At 43.6% G+C, this 17,365-nt stretch overlaps 2 protein-coding genes across 2 annotated transcripts; both read right to left on the minus strand.

Annotated features, from left to right (window-relative positions):
- Positions 1-203: 203 nt before the first annotated feature.
- On the minus strand, positions 204-7,179 carry LOC133930414 (C2 and GRAM domain-containing protein At1g03370-like). Its single transcript, XM_062377056.1, has 9 exons — positions 6,178-7,179; positions 4,125-5,396; positions 3,553-3,732; positions 3,038-3,321; positions 2,840-2,956; positions 2,297-2,559; positions 1,961-2,129; positions 1,581-1,853; positions 204-739 (listed from the first exon to the last, which is right to left on the minus strand). The coding sequence occupies exons 1-9, from the start codon at positions 6,521-6,523 to the stop codon at positions 539-541; spliced, it is 3,105 nt and encodes a 1,034-aa protein (XP_062233040.1). The 5' UTR covers positions 6,524-7,179; the 3' UTR covers positions 204-538.
- A 2,804-nt stretch (positions 7,180-9,983) lies between these two features.
- Positions 9,984-12,902, minus strand: LOC133930417 (uncharacterized). The gene is made up of 2 exons (XM_062377060.1): positions 10,976-12,902; positions 9,984-10,350 (listed from the first exon to the last, which is right to left on the minus strand). Exons 1-2 carry the CDS (start codon positions 12,794-12,796, stop codon positions 10,252-10,254), a joined length of 1,920 nt encoding a protein of 639 aa, XP_062233044.1. The 5' UTR covers positions 12,797-12,902; the 3' UTR covers positions 9,984-10,251.
- Between the last annotated feature and the right edge of the window lie 4,463 nt (positions 12,903-17,365).

Below are 17,365 nucleotides of genomic sequence, written 5' to 3' on the forward strand. Positions count from 1 at the left end.
AAAAAGAAAGCGAAAGGGATTCCCGTCGGCGGATCATTCAGGGTTCGACGGAGAACTCCGCCCCAATCTAATCCTTGAGGGTAAGAAAACTAGTATGATGCAGTCCATCAGAATAACAAAAAAATGGTTTGGTATTCGTTCTCCTTCATATGCAACCGCAGGAGTAGAAGTATAGAAATAGAATGGTGATGGAAGCCGCATGGTTTTCTGTTACTCATGGACACTGACCTGAGCTTCTAATCTAAGGGTGTATGCAAGACTCGAATCCTCTCACCGTTTGTACAAGTCAGAACAGTATTTGAACATCCTGTATTCATGGTCATTCTAGGCTTTACAGTAAATTCTTCAATCTAAAATCTTGCGCGGAGGCCCATGTTTCGGGCATGGCATAATATTCCTTGTGTTGAGACATCCTCATTATGTACTGATCCTTGCTCAGCAGGAGGAGCAAGGTGCCGTCAAGAACATGTCACCAGGAACTGTTTCCCAGTGATCCACGAGTGCATCATGCAAAAGTAGGACGTGGAAAAAAAGGTTCCTACTTAGCTGGCAGTCGTATAGATTCCTTCTCGAGTTGGCTGAATATCTTCTTGAGGCGAGAAGATGCACTGGATTCTATGTCCTGCGTGATCTTCTTTCGGTTCTTGCAGCTCTTTAACCATGCTATGCCAATAGATACTTGGACAGCGCAAGTCTTCTGCTTGGACGCAGTGTTCTCCAGATGATATCGAATATGGAGCTGTGAGAAAGATAAGCGTTAAGGGCGCAGCACAATCCGGTAAGAAGTAAAAAAAGTATAACATTTTCAGTTGCGACAGTGATACAAAGATAGATGTTTGTTGCCTAAGATAAATGAGGCCGTTTGTCTTTTTTTTCCTTTTGAAGGTGTAATGCATTTGCGTTTCAGATGAGTTATGCTTTTGTGTCATGCTCATGCAGCGGCAATGCATGTGTTTTCCACAATAAGGATGGGCCTTTATCATAGTCACCATAGTTATTTATTGAAGAGGCCACAAATGGTCAATATATACTCCACTAGTTATATGTGTGGAGCGTTACAGGCTGAAGTGAACCCCTCTAACTGAAAACCAAAAGAGAAGAAATGTGGAGAAAAATGAAAGCTTAAAGATTACCAAGCTAATAAAAAGTGAACTGCTTGACTACAATGATCCTAACCATAAAAAAAAGAAAGACATGATCTGTAAAATAATATCACCAGGTCATATTGCAAGATAAATACACAAACTACTATGATCTGCAAAACTAAAATAATAAATACACTACCTCTGGTCACAAATACTTGTCATTTTGGACATAGATGCAGCCAAACTTTGGAGAATTATCTTCTTACATATCAATATTGAAAACATGAAAATCATGTGCCTAGATTTGGCTTGAAAGTATTTCATAATATTATAATTTATTGGGTTTTTATGATTATATTACAATATTTATTAGTGGTCAAAGTTGTGTTTTGGAGACTGTCATGTCCAAAATGACATGTATTTGTGATTGGAGCGAGTAACTTAGATTGAAATGTACAAATCATTATATAATATATGCCAGGAAGTGGCTCTTACATTGAAATATTCACCAACTGGGATGCCTTCGAGTGTCATCACTTCTTCCACAAGCCATCCATTCTTATCAGGCAAAGGAGACTTCTGTTGGGTGCTCATTGCTTCTCCCCCATGCCTTGCTGATTTCTTGTCAAACTTGTAATGAACTTGCCTCTGGTAAACATCAGCTCTGACTGGTTCCCATGCTGTAACAGAGTACTCCATACAACCAACATTTTCCATTACCTGACACTCCAAAGGACCACCCTCAAATATGCCCATGAGTTTTGATACCTAATAAAACATAGAAGTTGAATGCAATGTAAAAATCTGTAACTCTTTACTCTTTGTATGGTACATAGTGGATGTACATTATGTTTTGATGGAATAAGTAATCTTACATCAATATGTTTTGTAGATGAGAACACCTCGGATATTTTGGCATCTTCTATCCCTAAGAAAGATCCACTGTCCTCATTTTGGAAGTCTTTCATTTCTGATTCCTCTTCGACAAGCTGTACTTTTTGTTCAGGGGTCAAGGACCTTGCCTTCCACAGTGCCATTATTGTTCTGCAAAGCAGGCAATTGCAAATTTAAACAGTCTCATAAAGAATGAGAATCAAATAGTTGAGTAAATAGACAAAAAAGAAGACACCATTTTTAAGCAGTTAGCTTGTGATAGCCAGTCACAGATAACAATTTGAGTTCATGTTTAGCACTGAAGAAAATGTACTTACTTATGCGCCACATTGAATGACACAAAGGATTGGAAATGAAACTTGAGTCTCCCTTCATTGTCCACTTGCTTCGCTCCATGCTTTGCATCCAGTCCTCTGCCGTTGCGGAGAATAATAAAAAGTGATGGACTTCCCATTGAAGATAGGGTTGCAGGGACCACTATGATGTCTTCAATATCTTCCCAAAGAAAGAAGAATTTTGTTTTGTGGCCGAAGAGATTCGTGTAAAACCCAGTAATTCTTGGAGACAAAAAAAGGCGACCCTGCAACAGATACAGCTCAGATCTCAGGCATGATCACATCACAAGAATGGAGGTCATGCTTAGTTGTGTCGTAGAGTTACAGTACCACAGCAATGTGAAATACGAACTACTCATAATCTCGAAGTCTAGTCAAACTAAAGCTAATTGTTTGATTTTAGGATACTAAACCCTCCCACCTTGTTAGCACAGGTTACTGAAGTATTATGAAATGAACGAAGGCCCACAGAATGATAGGAAGGCAGCACAAAAAGGTAAATAAGCGTATCCAAAGAACATTTACCTGCGTCAGCATTTTCCTCTTTAAGTGACAAGTAAAATCATTGATAAGAAATTCTTCCGGTGGTAAAGAAAAGATTTTCTGGAATGCTGAGTTTGTATGAGGAGACCTCACAGCAATCTGCAGAATGAATGTTGCATGTCAAAATACGGCCAAGATGGTATGAGATTTGACACACTCAATAGGAGGTGAAACCCTCACCTTCTTGCCAACCTCTTTCTCCATTTTGTCAAGGTAATTTTTCATGACTTCAGTACCCCTTGTATTGTTCAAGAAGATTCTTAAATGCAATTTTGACTGACATGCTTGAGCTAGCTTCCCTTTCAGAGGAATCCAAATGTCGGCAAGCTCGGATATATTAGATTTCAAGAAATTTACTTCAGCATGACCAAGGGATGCAACCTCATCAAATGGTCCATCAAAATCATACACATTTATTTCCATCACCGATGGAGGATCTTCCATGGCGTCAAATTCAAATATTTCTGCAAATTTTGAAAATATTAACATATAACAATGCAAATCAATCTATCAATAGATTACAAAATAAAGAATAATTAAGAGTCGGACAGAAGTTCTGAAGTTATGGAGCTAGTAAACTAAAAATGCTGGTAAAATTAAAATAGATAAGAGAAGCTGCTTCGCAATGAATGTCTAATGAATGAATTTTGCAATGGCTAGTAAGTAGTAAATTAACTAATTAAGTGTAGTTTTACCATTCCACTGAGGCTCCAGGGTGTGAAACTTAATCGAACTTGTCTTTGTCTTTCCATTGCAAGTAAATACAACATATGGATCAGAGTAACCAGATGTTTTGGTTGCTGACAAGTTGGTTCCGTCGATCAGAGCAACAGTAAGCAACCAGCCATGCCCTTGTGCTTTGACTCCATGATCACCTAATATATATTCCAAAATACCATGTAAGCAGGTTCAGTTGATATGAGCAGATTATGAGAGTAATAATCCAGAACAGTAATTGAAGCCAGAAGGATATGTTGAACAAAAAACAAGTAACAGTATCCCTTTCTTCCTATCAGGAAAGGTCTAAGCAAGAACTTGTATGGAGGCTAAATTACATGCTAACTTGTTAATGTTGAGTGTCATGTACGGCAGGATTTATCTGCTGAAAATTTCATTACTATCAGTAATTCTCAATATCTGCAGGATTTATCTGCTGAAAATTTCATTACTATCAGTAATTCTCAATATCTGATGAATAACACTTGAGAGCACATATTCTACTCCCACCACGGAAAGCAACAACAGAAAAAAAGGAGACATGTGCTACCTCTCTGCCTCTTTGCCTGGATGAATCGGGCAATCATATTTAGGACACGCTGTCCTTGTAGAACAAGAACTCCACAAACTACAACTTCACCAGCAGAATCTGGCAAGTCCAAGCCTGGGAACTCGAGACCTTGAATTATACTAGGACTTGCAAGAATGATATGTGCAGAAACATAAACAAACGCAAAAATAGAGGATATAACAGTAAAATTTCCAAATATTCGAATTGCTAGCTTCCAATCAGATTCTTGCTCTGTTTGCACTGAAGACAAGACTTCATTATTCGCTGTTGTATCTTTTGCATCAACTGGCCTGACATTTTGAGCCAGGAGCTCAGAGAACTGAGAATAGTTATCTTTCAAACCCTGTTTTGCCCCATTTTCAATCATGCTCTTCATCATGGTACTTTGGAGAAAATTTAAGCGCCAAGAGACTACAAGACGTGAAGACTTTTCATCTTCTGGTAGTTCAGGCCCTGGCATTATACAGGTTAAAACCTCCACTCTAAAAGTATTGCCAAAAGGAACTTCAGGAGTACTGACATCAGCCAAAACTGCAAACATCTCTCCATCAGCCTTCATATATATCATGTCTTCCGTTGCTCTCACAGCTTTAACTAGTTTAGTAGGAGCCTTTGTGTAGCTGACTACCCTCTTCAAGATTTCACAGTCATTTTCAAGTCTCCATTGTTGAATTTCAAGACCAGTAGTTCCTTGAATCTTCGCTAGTGATTGCAGAAAGTCGGAATTCGGAGAGAAAAGAAGTGTGTTCAAGTCACTGGGTGCAACAGCATAAACTTGATCAAGAACTACTCCACCTGACAAATTTTCAGGCATTTCTTTCCCTTCATGCCTAGACCCTAAGGCCTTTAGTAGCTCATCAAAGGTCATAGTTGCACTAGCTTCACAATCCTGCTTCTCAGGAAGTTGTGAGCTAGTTGATAGCGTTTCTTCAAGAATATTTGAACTATTGTCCTGCTTGGAGAGAGGTGGAGCAGGAGCTTCTGCGTCTTTTGGTTTCGCTGAAAAAAATTGATATAGCTTATTGACAATAGATGGAGCACCATTTGATTTATCCTCCTTGGCAATTTCTATCTCATTGCTCTCTGATACTGCTGTGGATACTTCTATAGGAATATTCAGCAAAGAAGATCCTTTCTTTAGTTCAGTTGATTTGTCTGAATTTGATGCAAGGTCATCTGAAGCACAATGCGCAGGTGTCGTTGTCTCTTCAGAGTAATTTTGAGCTAGAGATATGTTGAGACGAATTTCTCCTACAAAAGCCATTAGCAGCAAATAAATACATGCCCACTTTAAAAGTTCCACTACAGACAATAGAACCAAAAAGGATACATATGGAAAAAGAACTTAGGAGTGACAGTAGATAGTAATAATCAAAGCAAGGGGGAAAAATGGAGCCATTAGCCAGCCGGATGAAAGCAAATACAGATAGATAGTAAGAGTGTAAGACAACCATAACTTTAATTGGAAGCAAACTATTGGAAATTTACAACTGAGTACCGCATGCTCTAGTGAGAACAGAAAGAAACCACAGTTATCTTGTTCAACAATTATTTAAACCATTTTAGGGAAAAGAAAAGGTTCCTCAAAATGGTAACATTAACGTCACTAGTAAAAAAAAAAAAATCCTCGTAGGCTCATATTCCATGGATAAAAAATTCAACTCATAAAAAAATGTGGGGTTATTGACAAGCAAAATATAATGAGAAAAGGAGGGCAGGTCAGATAGTAGGATAGGGATGAAATTATCTGTTCTACTGAAAATGGTGGAAGTGACAGACAGTTTGACAGAATAAAAAAAATATCTGGGTAAATGATACAATTACAGATAGTGCCATAAACTATTGCCAAGAATAGGATGGAAAAAGAGTAGTGCAAAACTAACACACTCTACTTATCCAGAGCTGCATTGCTAGGAACCATAGCATGCCCATTTCAAATGTAAAGGACAGCTATATCATCATGGGACAACTAATTGAAACAAAGATGAACCGAGTGAACTGCCAAACAATATAATTTATGACGTATCATTACCGCAATCCTTGATCTTGGACTTCTTGCTCTTGGGCTGCAGCTGGTACCACTGCGTCCCGAGCGTACGGTTCTCAGCGTCGAGCACGGCCGAGAGGGGCACCTTGACCTGCCCCAGGACGTCGTCGAAGTAGCGGTCCTCGTCGAGCACGCAGACGAGGAGGTCGTCCTTGAGGTCCCCGACCCGGAAGGCGAACTCCTCGTCCCAGGCGGGGCTCAGCGACTTCCGCACCACCTTGGTCTTGGCCCGCTGCTTCCCCAGCTGTGCCTTGGAGTACAGGTCCCTAAGCCCGTCGGCGTCCATCGCGGGGAGGCCCCGGGCCTCGATCACGCGCACCACCAGCCTCATTTCTTGGAAATGGGACGCCTTTTTGTTTCCAAGAAACTCGATTTGGGCGTCCGTACGTTTCCAATCAAGTGGAATAAGAGAAAGCTAAGAAGCCGCCATTCTCTCTTCTGTGGCAGCGTCTAAATCAGATTGAGAACAGTCGTTGGGATTGAATCGAATGAACGCTGATCAGTAGTTCGGATTGGGAATTTCCGTCAGAACTCAGAAGAAATATCCTGTTTGTTGGTTCGGTCCAAGAAACGCAGGAAGGAGAAGCTGAAGCAGCTCCCAACCAATCCAAATATCTAATCCAGTCCAGATGAACGCGCCACGAATCCGGGAGAAGGATGGGCGCTCACGGGAGCAAGAAGGCTTCAGAACGAAGCAACAGTCCAGGGAAAGAAAGAAGAAAGACCTCCAGAGAAATCAGGGAAGAGAAAGAAACAACGGAGAAAGGGGGTCCGGACCCGCGGCGGCGACGCGATGAGCTTGAGGATGAGCTCGAGGAGGCGGTGGATGGGAGGTTGGCTTCGGGCATTGAAGGCTAGGATTGGGAGAGGAGAGGGACGGACACACGGAGAGGTCTGGGGCTCCAGCCAGACTTCCAGTCTTCCCCCGCCCCGCGTCGCGTCGTCTCTGCTGACTTTCAAACAAACCCCAAACCGTTGGTGCTCTGCTGCACTGCCGGCCGTGGCTACTTTCCGAGCATGACTGCAGCCTCTCCACCTCCAGGGAAATATAAAGAAACAGGCAACTAAGAATCCTAAGATCATTTCTAACTATATTATTTATTTTGTTTTTTTTTATTCCTCCATCTGTTCTTATCCCTTTTATTTTCTCTCATTTTTAACTTTTTTTTTTCGAAAGGATTTGTAAAGAGAAGAGAGAGAATCCCGTTTTAAAAGAAACGGCATTGGGAATTCCTTCGTGACGGAAATCGTGAAGGGAAGCCGTTGAAATATTAAAGGAAACGAAAATCCTTTCGTAAAAGATTTTTCGTCCGTAGGAGGACTCCCTTAAAGGTGGTCTAATGACATGTACGGTTCTTTTCTTCTAGATTCACGCTGGATGCTTCCATGCCATGGATGCGCAAGTGACCAGAAAGCTACATGTGAGACATGTAAAAAAAATTTCACTAGGGGTAAATTGACCACATATGAGTAGCTTGGTAAATGGACACAAGTTTTTGTTCGGGGTTTGTTTGGACAAACGGGATTATTGAGGAGAGTAAAATGAGTTTTTTCTTCGATACAAAAGATGAGCAAATTTCACTAACACCAGGATTAGAGGTAAGAGTAACATAAAACACTGTTTTTTTCTCTCTTTCATATAACAACATGTACATGACCCATATAACATAAAACATCATGTTTTAACATCAACAACGACACACTTGCAGATGAGGTGACAAACATGTTATTTGGACCCATCTGTCAATGAAACTCTCCATCTCCAAGATACACAATGAGTATAGTATTTTTTTTTGGATCGAACTTATAGCTTATCACTCTTTGTGTTCGACTTATAGGTGGGCACTTACCGTCTCCTAGATTGGCCTCAATAAGTGGTTTGACGACAAGTGAAAATGTTTGATCGTGCTTATAGCTTATATTTTTGGATTAATGTAGGATAGTCTGTGCTTGACAATTTGCCTTTTCTTTGTGGAAATGGTAGGATTGTGTATTGACATTTTCATTATCTTTTCCGAAATCCCAAAGTCTTTGTCTTCTCTGGAAATAAATAAAATTATTTGACGTTTACAAGGATACCTTAAGCTCATCCAATAAGTTGACTGACTTGGGTTCCTAACTTGCATTCTCTTTGATATGGGTTCTAATAAATACAACTAAAATATATTTAATTGAATGGTTCCCCAAAATCGCTTTGTCTTTTTTTTAAACTAAAATATGTTTTTTTTTCAAGTAGGAAATAACAACTACACATTCTATTGATCTATTCCCTCCAAAGTACCTGTGGGCTCCTTAAAACATGCTAGCACGACAAATCAGGCAGCATCGAGGCCCCTCCTGCTGTCATCAAAGTTAAACGCGATTTATGTTTTTTTAAAAGAAAAACAATCAACACTATATATTAAAAGAAAAACAATCAACACTATATATTTGATTCCCTCCAAAGTACCTGTGGGCTCAAAATAAAAATATTGATCAGGCAATATTCAGGCGCCTCCTGCTGCCATCAGAGTTCAGCACTGCAAGATATCACAGAAAAGCGTAACCTAGCACCACGAATAATCTCGGCGACACAATAATTATCCGTACTAGAGGCACACCATGGTTGCAAAGTACCTTCATTATTTATTACACACAAGCTGAACTTTTTGTAGTCTTCTGAGAAGAAAATTGTTACATGGCTGCTTGGGTATGACTGACTGGGTAAACAAGAGACAGCTTATCAACTAATACTAGTTTATATTTCCAGCTGGTAAGGTTTGACTGGAGTGCAGGTGTCAACGTCGATGGATGAACAGTTTAACAAACACGGCAACACTTAAAAGATGCTAGCTCTAGGGTCTAGACCCATAACATCAAGAAGAAATGGAGACCAGTTAAAAAGGCAAAGATCTTTTATTTTCTTGGATAATACAGTATGGCCTCTAGAGAATCGACTTCTCATGTGCAAGCGAATGGTTACCTTTTCAGATGCAGATAGGGTCCAGAAAATGACCAGGTAGGAATCCACATAAAGTTCAAAAGACATAGAACTGTGAAGTAGTTTCCCAGCTTTTCCTTTCAAAGGAAAGGCAACTTTCCCCACCTAAAAGTTGTTCATAACTGGAAATGAAATTCACTCCAGGTCACTCAAGGTCAAGGCCAAGTTCAGGTTATAAGTAAAGCTGAAACCTTTTTTGTTCACAAGCTAACAAAAGTACATAACATATGATAGATTAATCAATATTCATCATAAGTTGTTCACAACTATTCCCAGGAATTATTCAGGATTCAGAACAGAATTGTAGTGCCACACAAAGAACTGAAGGGGAAAAGCTAGGGCTAGGTGCAGTCATGCACAGACAAGAGTGTCATTCTGAGCTGGTTTAGCTGCCTGGATTCCAGACAGTTTTTTTTTTTTTAAAACACAGATTTTATTTCAAACACAGGTTACATTACAGAGGGAATGCAGTGCCTCTATAACTGTCTGGAATCCTGGAAGCTTCCTGATAGATTCCAGACAGTTAGTTACCTCTTGCAGTACAAGTACCTGAGCCTCTTGTATAGATGAACAACTCGCAGTATCTTCCAAACCATTTGCTATCGGATCCTCTCAGGAAGTACAACAAATTTGTGAACGACAGCAAAAGAGAACTGCCTAACAAACAACTTGTATTGTTTGTATTAATTGTACTGAAAATTACGGAAGTTTGATGCAGGTATCTAAGACGTATATGCACTAGAGTCCTAGACATATATAGCATCAACTATTCACTAATTTAACTTAATCTAGATTAAACAAAACATCAATCTTGGAAAAAGAAAAACTGTACAACTTTGGTTTCAGTCGAACAGAGGTAATTTGGTGGATATCAAAACCAAATCTATGGAAAGATCCAATAGATATTAAATACGACTACACAGAGGGCAAGCTGCAAGAAGGAAAGGATCACAACTGCTGCAATACCTGTGCATACTCAGGTATGGTACAAGAGCAAGACCATCATGCAAACATAGAGGGTAAAAATCCTAAACATGTATTTCTCTCAAAACACAACTATTTTGGCCTTGCATCTGATGCTAGCTGCTGGCATCCTCTGTGTCAGCAAGCACAAATTCTGCGTACAAGTTCTTCAATGCTATCACAACTGTCATTATAAGGGGACCTAATATTGCACCCTGCAGAACAACAACAAACAATCAGTCACATTCGAGGCAAAGAAAAGCTCAATAACACTATGGGAAATTATTACTATGCTCCAGCTCCCAAGAATTAGGATGGTTCGAAGCAATTTAGTGGACTACGACCCACAAAAACAAAACTAAAAAAGGAAGAAGATTCTTCTTCTTCTTCCTACTTATAAACAGCTGCTGCATATTCTGACTTTCACGAACACATAAGCTATGTAAAATTAATCGGAGTGAGAGTACTGCTGTCCATTTTTTTAGCAGCCTAGAAGAATACTTAAAGTTGAATGCAGCTCAAAATATATAGAAATGCACATAAAGTAACTACTGCATGAAGCAGAAAAACATGTGGAGTTACCCACAAAAAGAAGGGAGAAAGGGCACAGCTATCTAGAGCACAAAAGAATATTTCTAGTATGTCAGGGGAGAAGACAAAGCAAATGCATAAGGTATTGTAGCTCACAGCAAAAAAGTTCTTCCAGTTGCATCTTGGAAAAAAAAAGTAGCTTCTAATTATAAACATACGCTATATGCATGCAAAACCATACAAAAGTTTAATTTCGTAACAGCACTTTAAATGGTGAAATGCAGGTACCAGTAAGAAAGAAGTGAGTACCTCCAGAGCATTAGGGAACAGTGTCATGCCACCAATTATGCTGAGTCCGGTGAGATACCCATTGTACCCAGGTATGTCCTCCAGAATGGTAGTGGTGCCATAATCCATGAGCATTAAGTGTATCACAGTTACCACCAGTGCAAGCAAATATCTCCCTTCCATGAGCAGCTGCCCTGCGGCAAATATTGAGGACAGCCATGCTGGAAGTATTGGCACAAGTGCGCTGATGAATCCAAGCACAGTTGATGTGTACACAAAATGCACCTTGAAGAACTTGAACAACAGCCATGTCAGGCCTCCTTGGAAAATGGCAATCTTGGCAGTGGCTAACAAGACACTACTAATGGCATGGTCGATGACCTCAACACAGCGGTCCTTCACCTGTTTTGACACTGGCAAAAGGTCAATGACCTGCTCCGTCGCACCACCTCCCTCCACCGTAATGAGGTAATACAGCACCCACAAGAAGACCATCAACTGTGATACAAAATTCACCACCTCAGCCGCACCTGAGATGACGCGAAGAGCAATGGATAACATCAAATTGGCACTACCACCAAGCACAGACGTGCTGCTCGACAGCAGCCTCTTTGCGATCTCTGTGCCCTGCAAAGCCAGCTCTTTGGCCTTCACAACCAAATCCTCCCTTGTGATCAACAGCTCCCTAAAGAACGAGTCCAGCTCCTTGTAAATCTCCACCCACTCCCTGTTCCTCACGCGCACAGCTATCGCCTGCAGCTTCATCGAGTACGGGTGCGGTCCTGAACTGATGAGCGCCTTGCCCTTTGGACCAACTGATTGGGTGATCAAGAAATGCCGGAACCCGCTAGTGAAATCGGTAAGGTTGTACTGCACTGCCAGATGGTCTACCTGCTCCCAGACGGTGTCATAGAGCTTGGCGGAGTACTGATCGACCAAGCCGGGGATGTCATTGTCGTCAAGCCACTTCTTGAGGCCAATCTTCTCAGAGTAGTTGCCCTTCTCGACATGGGACTTGAGGGACATGACTGCGTCCTTGCCCTCGAGCCCGATCTTGTAGGAGAAGAAAATGCTGCCGGCTAAGAATCCAGCGATCATACCAAGCATGAGGCCGACGGCGACGAGCGTCTTGAGGTGGCGCAGGATGCCGCCAGTGAAGAGGAGCCCGCGCGAGGAGGGGCGCCGACCGGAGATGCGGGAGGACGCAGCGCGGGAGAGCTTGGGGGATGCCGCGAAGAAGGCGAGTGCGAGGGCGAGGAGGAGCAGCGCGGCTGCGGCGCCGAGGCGCTCGAAGAGGACGAGGAAGAAGAAGAAGGACACAAGCCAGCGGAGGAGCCGCGGGAAGGCAGGCGAGGGCGGGAGCGGGCGGCGCAGGAGAGCGGCGCGCGCGTCGGCGAGCGTGGCGGCAGAGGACCGCAGCGCGGCGAGCGGGAGAGCGAGGACCGCGGCGCCCAGGCCCGCGCGGAGCGGCGGCTCCCAGAAGGCGACGAGCGTGCGCTGCGTCTCGCGGAGCGGGACGGAGCAGAGCAGCGCCCACTGCAGTGGGCGGAGGAAGTCGGCGAGCAGCATGTAGAGGCCGTACAGCACAAGCAGCGCCGTGGCCAGCCCCGCGTGCGCCATGGCGATGTACAGCGCCAGCCGCGCGTCGGGCTCCAGCGACAGCCCCGCGATGTCCGCCCCCGCCGTCGCCTTGGCCTTCGCCGAAGCCGGCTTCTTGGGCGGCGCGTCGTCCTCCTGCTTGGGCCGCCGGAGCGACGCGGACCGGAACATCTCGGACCAGGGCAGGCCGTGCGCCGTGGGGTCGACCTTGCCGAGCGCGCCGCCGTTGGGCACGAGCGCCATGTGCCCAGCGGAATGCCGCGGCGGCGGCGTCAGGCTCCTCGCGTCGCCTCGTCGGGGGTCGTGGGATCGGGGTGGGGGAGGGAGAGGTGGATTTGGGGGGTGATTAGTGCGGGTGGGGCAGCCATGGTGGCGATTAATCACAGGGGAGAAAAGGACGTCGCGTCGCGGGGCGGGGCGGGGCGGGGGGGGGGGGGGGGGATTGGGTTAACCGGTGCTAATCGGGGACGCGCTCAGCCACCGCCATGTGGGGCCCGATAATGGCGTGGCGACACGTGGCTGTTCGAGGGTGCACCTTCCGTTCCTCCCTCCTGTGCGAGCCAGACTGGCCAGAATGAGCGACTGTTTGACACTGACAGCTAGTATGGGCTATTTAACTTTTTCTGCCTCACAATTTTTTATTGAAGATGACAAACGAGTTATCTTGAGTCTATAATAATAAGATTAGTGACAAATTTGCTATTTTACTAAATGATAAGTAGCAAAAAAATTAAATAGATTCGGTGAGTACCTTAATCTTTACCGATTTGCACCTGTAGTTGCGGTAGATTGGCAGGTTAACTTGCCGTTGTTGTGTGTCGTGTCATTCTCCGTGGTAGAGTTTAGCATGTTTTTTTCATACACTAGGGGTGGTTTGGATCTTACCTATTAAGAAAACTTGATTTCCTTAAACCACGTTTAGCCCAACTACTGCTAAGATCGTGTTTGGATAGCATGGTAAAATTGTTCGTAACAAAAAAATATTGTTAGCCTGCAAATGCCAAACACATTGAGGTTTTTAGAAATACTGTAAAATATTATGGTATGTTTCGACTGAGGCATCTCAGGTCTCACGGTTGAAAAACCGAGTTTTCAAAAAATGAGGTTTACAAATGCTGTAGCATGGTGGCCTCATCCTATGCGCGTTTGGCCGAACTGGCCCTTTTTTTCAAAAGGGGGATAAAAGTATTGTCAAGTTTTTTAATAAAAAAAAATTAATTTAATTTATAAGAGAGGCGATAGGCAAAAAAATCCCCTATACGACTAACAATGTAACAAGCCATAAGGACACACAGTCGCTATTTAGACACTATAATTGACCGAATATGTTGTATGTTAATACCGCCAAGCCTACAACCACAACTCCACCGTGTGGGGCCGGTGGTGTAGCTATGCACAACATCATCGTCGCCAAACTATATCACGGTCCTCATAACACAACATCTTCGACTTCACAACTGCACGACTAGCCACACACACAACATATGATACTCCACGTTTGGTATTGGCATGGATAATTACATGGAGCTGACCAATTAACGTTCGTGGCAAAATTCTTGAGAATAATGCACTCCGTCCGTTTTCCAAATATAAGAGGCGGTTTTGAGTTGACCAACAATCTGTACTATAGTTGAGTGTTCTCAACAACAAAACCATGATTAGAAGAAGGTGCTTTCAAATATAAATCTAATGTACCCATTTTTACTTTTATATTTTACCAGGCTAATCACCGGTGAAAGATCACCAAGTTTGAATTATGAAATGAGTGTGTCGTATAAAAAGAAATGGAGGGAGCACGTAATGCGGATTTCAGGACACTGGCAAACATCATTTGAACTTAGCCAATGACGCTTTGTTCTATATATTTCTGTTAGCATCGTTAGGTTGGATGGCAAGTCATTTTCTCCCAGATGTTTCTCGCCTGGCTGCCCGACAACAGCAGCTGGTATGGTGCGCAGGATCGCCACATATGGGATCGATGAATTGCTGCAGTCCTTTTCTCAACATGATTGGCATGCGCTTGAAGCCTAGAACCGATTTAGTAGAAGTTATTTGATTTCTCGAAGTAAGCGTGCCAATTCGGTTTAAATCGAAACTACTACATCAGTTCATTGTATTTATCCTTATTGATTTTTTACGATCTTCGAAACTTAACTTTCACCATTATTTTCTGTAACTTTATAGCAATATATACTAATATAATTGTATTTTTATTAAAGCATTACAAAGGCAAATTTATAAATATAAATTTTCACATGTAGCAAATCTCAATAGTTATAATTTTAAACATATTAGTGGTTGATTTAGTCGCACGAGTTCTGGTAGGAAGTTACTGTCTTCGAAGAGTATTTAAGTACTAATTTTGAAAAAATGACTTTAAGATTTCCAAATTAATTAGATAAATAGTACATACCTACATACAAGATCACATATCAACGGTGAGTACACAAAAAAGTGAACAATAATTCGTTTAGTGAAAATTGTTACCAACAGATGGGTGAGAGAAATTTGCCGTATATTTCACTAATGAGTCGTTGAATATACGAGTATCATACACCGACCTCGGCCATCTGACCACCACAAAGGAAAATCTCATATCAAAAACACAAACAACCATCACATTTTGAGTTGGATAGCCATGTCGATCAGTGTGATTGACAATTGTAGCGAAAATGACGCTATTAAGCTATAATTGTGATTTTGGTAATTAATGATAATATAATCATTAGGACTAACATATTTGTTAAGAATATATGTTAGTAGGTCTTACAAATATAATACATCGAAAAGTCACCGCAACTAGAACAAAGTTTTATTGAATTGAAAAAATCTCAGAAAGATTTGCCCCACCAGAAAGTCTGGTGTAGTTGTCGGAGGGTGAACTCCTCAAGCAGGGACCCGGAGGGACCCCTTTGAGATTTGGCCGGGGGATGATTCTGAATCTATTTTGCGGATGAAATAAATGGGTGTAAATGCGATGTAGGTGGAATGGAATGATCGGATGCAGAAGTAGTAAATGCTCAGGAGGTTTTTAGACAGGTTCGAGCAGCACTGAGCGTAACACCCTACTCCTGTGTGTATGCTATAAATGCTCTCAGAATGTCTCTCTGAGTGTTTGCTGGGTTACAAGAATATTTGTCTAGTTTAGAGCTTCGGGCTCCTTGTTCTTCGATGATCTGAGCTTCTGTGCTTGTCTTTGTTGTTGTCTTTGACTTGTCCTGGCTACTGTTCCCTATCTCAACCCCAACTAACTTGTCTTCTCCGGGGAGCCCTCCTCGCCTTAAATACCCACCGGGGTGGTAGCATGCCCAAAAAGAGAGGACGCGAGTTCCAAGGCGCCATAAATGGAAAGCGACCATCATGGGCTGCTGCGCGAGGTGACGGGGAGGGTTGAAAACGCGCCCCCGTCCGGTCTTATAGGTCATCATGCCGTTCTTCAACGGGCACCGCGGGGAGGGCCCACCGGGCAGCCACCAAGCAGCCCGGTGTGCCCGCCCGGTCAGAGCAAATCTGACACAGCAGGGCGGCAGGCGGGGCGCTTTGGGCTTCGCGATGTTATCCCGAGACGCGCCGGATGTCCCACGATGGGACCCGTGCATTAAATGTCCCCACGCCTCCCTGCCAGGCCGTGGCAGGGACTGACAGAAAGCGTGGGGGGAGCAGTTGGAAGTGACAGGCCATGCGCCCTCTTAAATGCAGCATCAGGTCTTTCACTGGTTGACACCTCACCGCTGGACCTCTGTGGGGGCCACCGGCGAAGGACTTCTTGGGCCCTCGAGGAATCGAGTGCTCGGGGGCCACTGTTCGCCGTCCCGAGCACTCTGTCCTGGATGTGCCCTTTCTTGGTCCTCGGGGAACCGAGTGCTCGGGGGTCACTGTTCACGGCCCCGAGCACTCTCTCCCGGAATTAGCTATTCGGGTCCTCGGGGAACCGAGTGCTCAGGGGCCACTGTTCACGGCCCCAAGCACTCTCTCCCGGAACTGCCTTCCCTTGGGTCCTCGGGGTACTTGGGTGCTCGGGGGCCACTATTCGCGGCCCCGAGCTCCCTCTCCCCGGTACTCGGCTTGTCTCGTCGTCGGGGGACTTGAGTGCTCGGGGGCCACTGTTCGCAGCCCCGAACACTCTCTTCCCGGCACTTGATCTTCTCGGGTCATTGGGGAACTCGGGTACTCGGGGACCACTGTTCATGACCCTGAGCACCCTCTCCTGGGACTTAGTCTTCTCGCACCTCGGGGAGATGATCCCCGTGGGAGGGCGCCACGTGGCAAACTGCTGATCTGGCCTCGGGACTCGGGAACCCCTGGTTTCTGTGTCACCGACAGTAGTGGAGTTTGCACTCACCGGAGCATTGGGTTCAGAGGCTAATAGCCTCACCGTTTAGTCCGATGAACAGGATATGAACTCACCGGAGTATTTCTGACAAAAGAGGAAAAGGCTGAGGACCTCACCAGATAGTCCGGTAATCTGCACTGAGTAACACCGGAGTATTTCTTGCAGAGGTGACTACAAGTATGAAGAATGAAGATCAACTTACTGGATAGTCCGGTGATCACAAAGATAGTTGCACCAGAGCATTTCTAGGGAAAAGAAGAGAAGATTTAACTCACTAGATAATCTGGTGTGAATGTAATGGACACCGAATGAATGCAACGGAGCATTTTACACAGAGAGGCTATAAAGGCTCGGATGACTCAAGATAACTCACTGTAAGGTTCGGTGATAGATTTGAAGATACATTAGAGTGTCCTGTGTTCATAGATGCATTGAATGGAGTTCCAACGTCTAGTTTTTGAGTTTGTAATCATCGGATG

The sequence above is a fragment of the Phragmites australis genome, chromosome 10 (assembly GCF_958298935.1).
Source record: "Phragmites australis chromosome 10, lpPhrAust1.1, whole genome shotgun sequence".
Taxonomy (NCBI): Eukaryota; Viridiplantae; Streptophyta; class Magnoliopsida; order Poales; family Poaceae; genus Phragmites; species Phragmites australis.

What these genes read in the sequence shown, in the direction of transcription:
- LOC133930417 (XM_062377060.1), bottom strand. Translation starts at nt 12,796, where the DNA reads ATGGCGCTCGTGCCCAACGGCGGCGCGCTCGGCAAGGTCGACCCCACG. An exon ending in TGTTCCCTAATGCTCTGGAG is followed by an intron (nt 10,351 to 10,975) that starts GTACTCACTTCT and finishes GTTGTTCTGCAG; the next exon opens with GGTGCAATATTAGGTCCCCT.
- LOC133930414 (XM_062377056.1), bottom strand. Translation starts at nt 6,523, where the DNA reads ATGAGGCTGGTGGTGCGCGTGATCGAGGCCCGGGGCCTCCCCGCGATG. An exon ending in GTCCAAGATCAAGGATTGCG is followed by an intron (nt 5,397 to 6,177) that starts GTAATGATACGT and finishes TGGCTTTTGTAG; the next exon opens with GAGAAATTCGTCTCAACATA. An exon ending in TCATTCAATGTGGCGCATAA is followed by an intron (nt 2,130 to 2,296) that starts GTAAGTACATTT and finishes CCTGCTTTGCAG; the next exon opens with AACAATAATGGCACTGTGGA.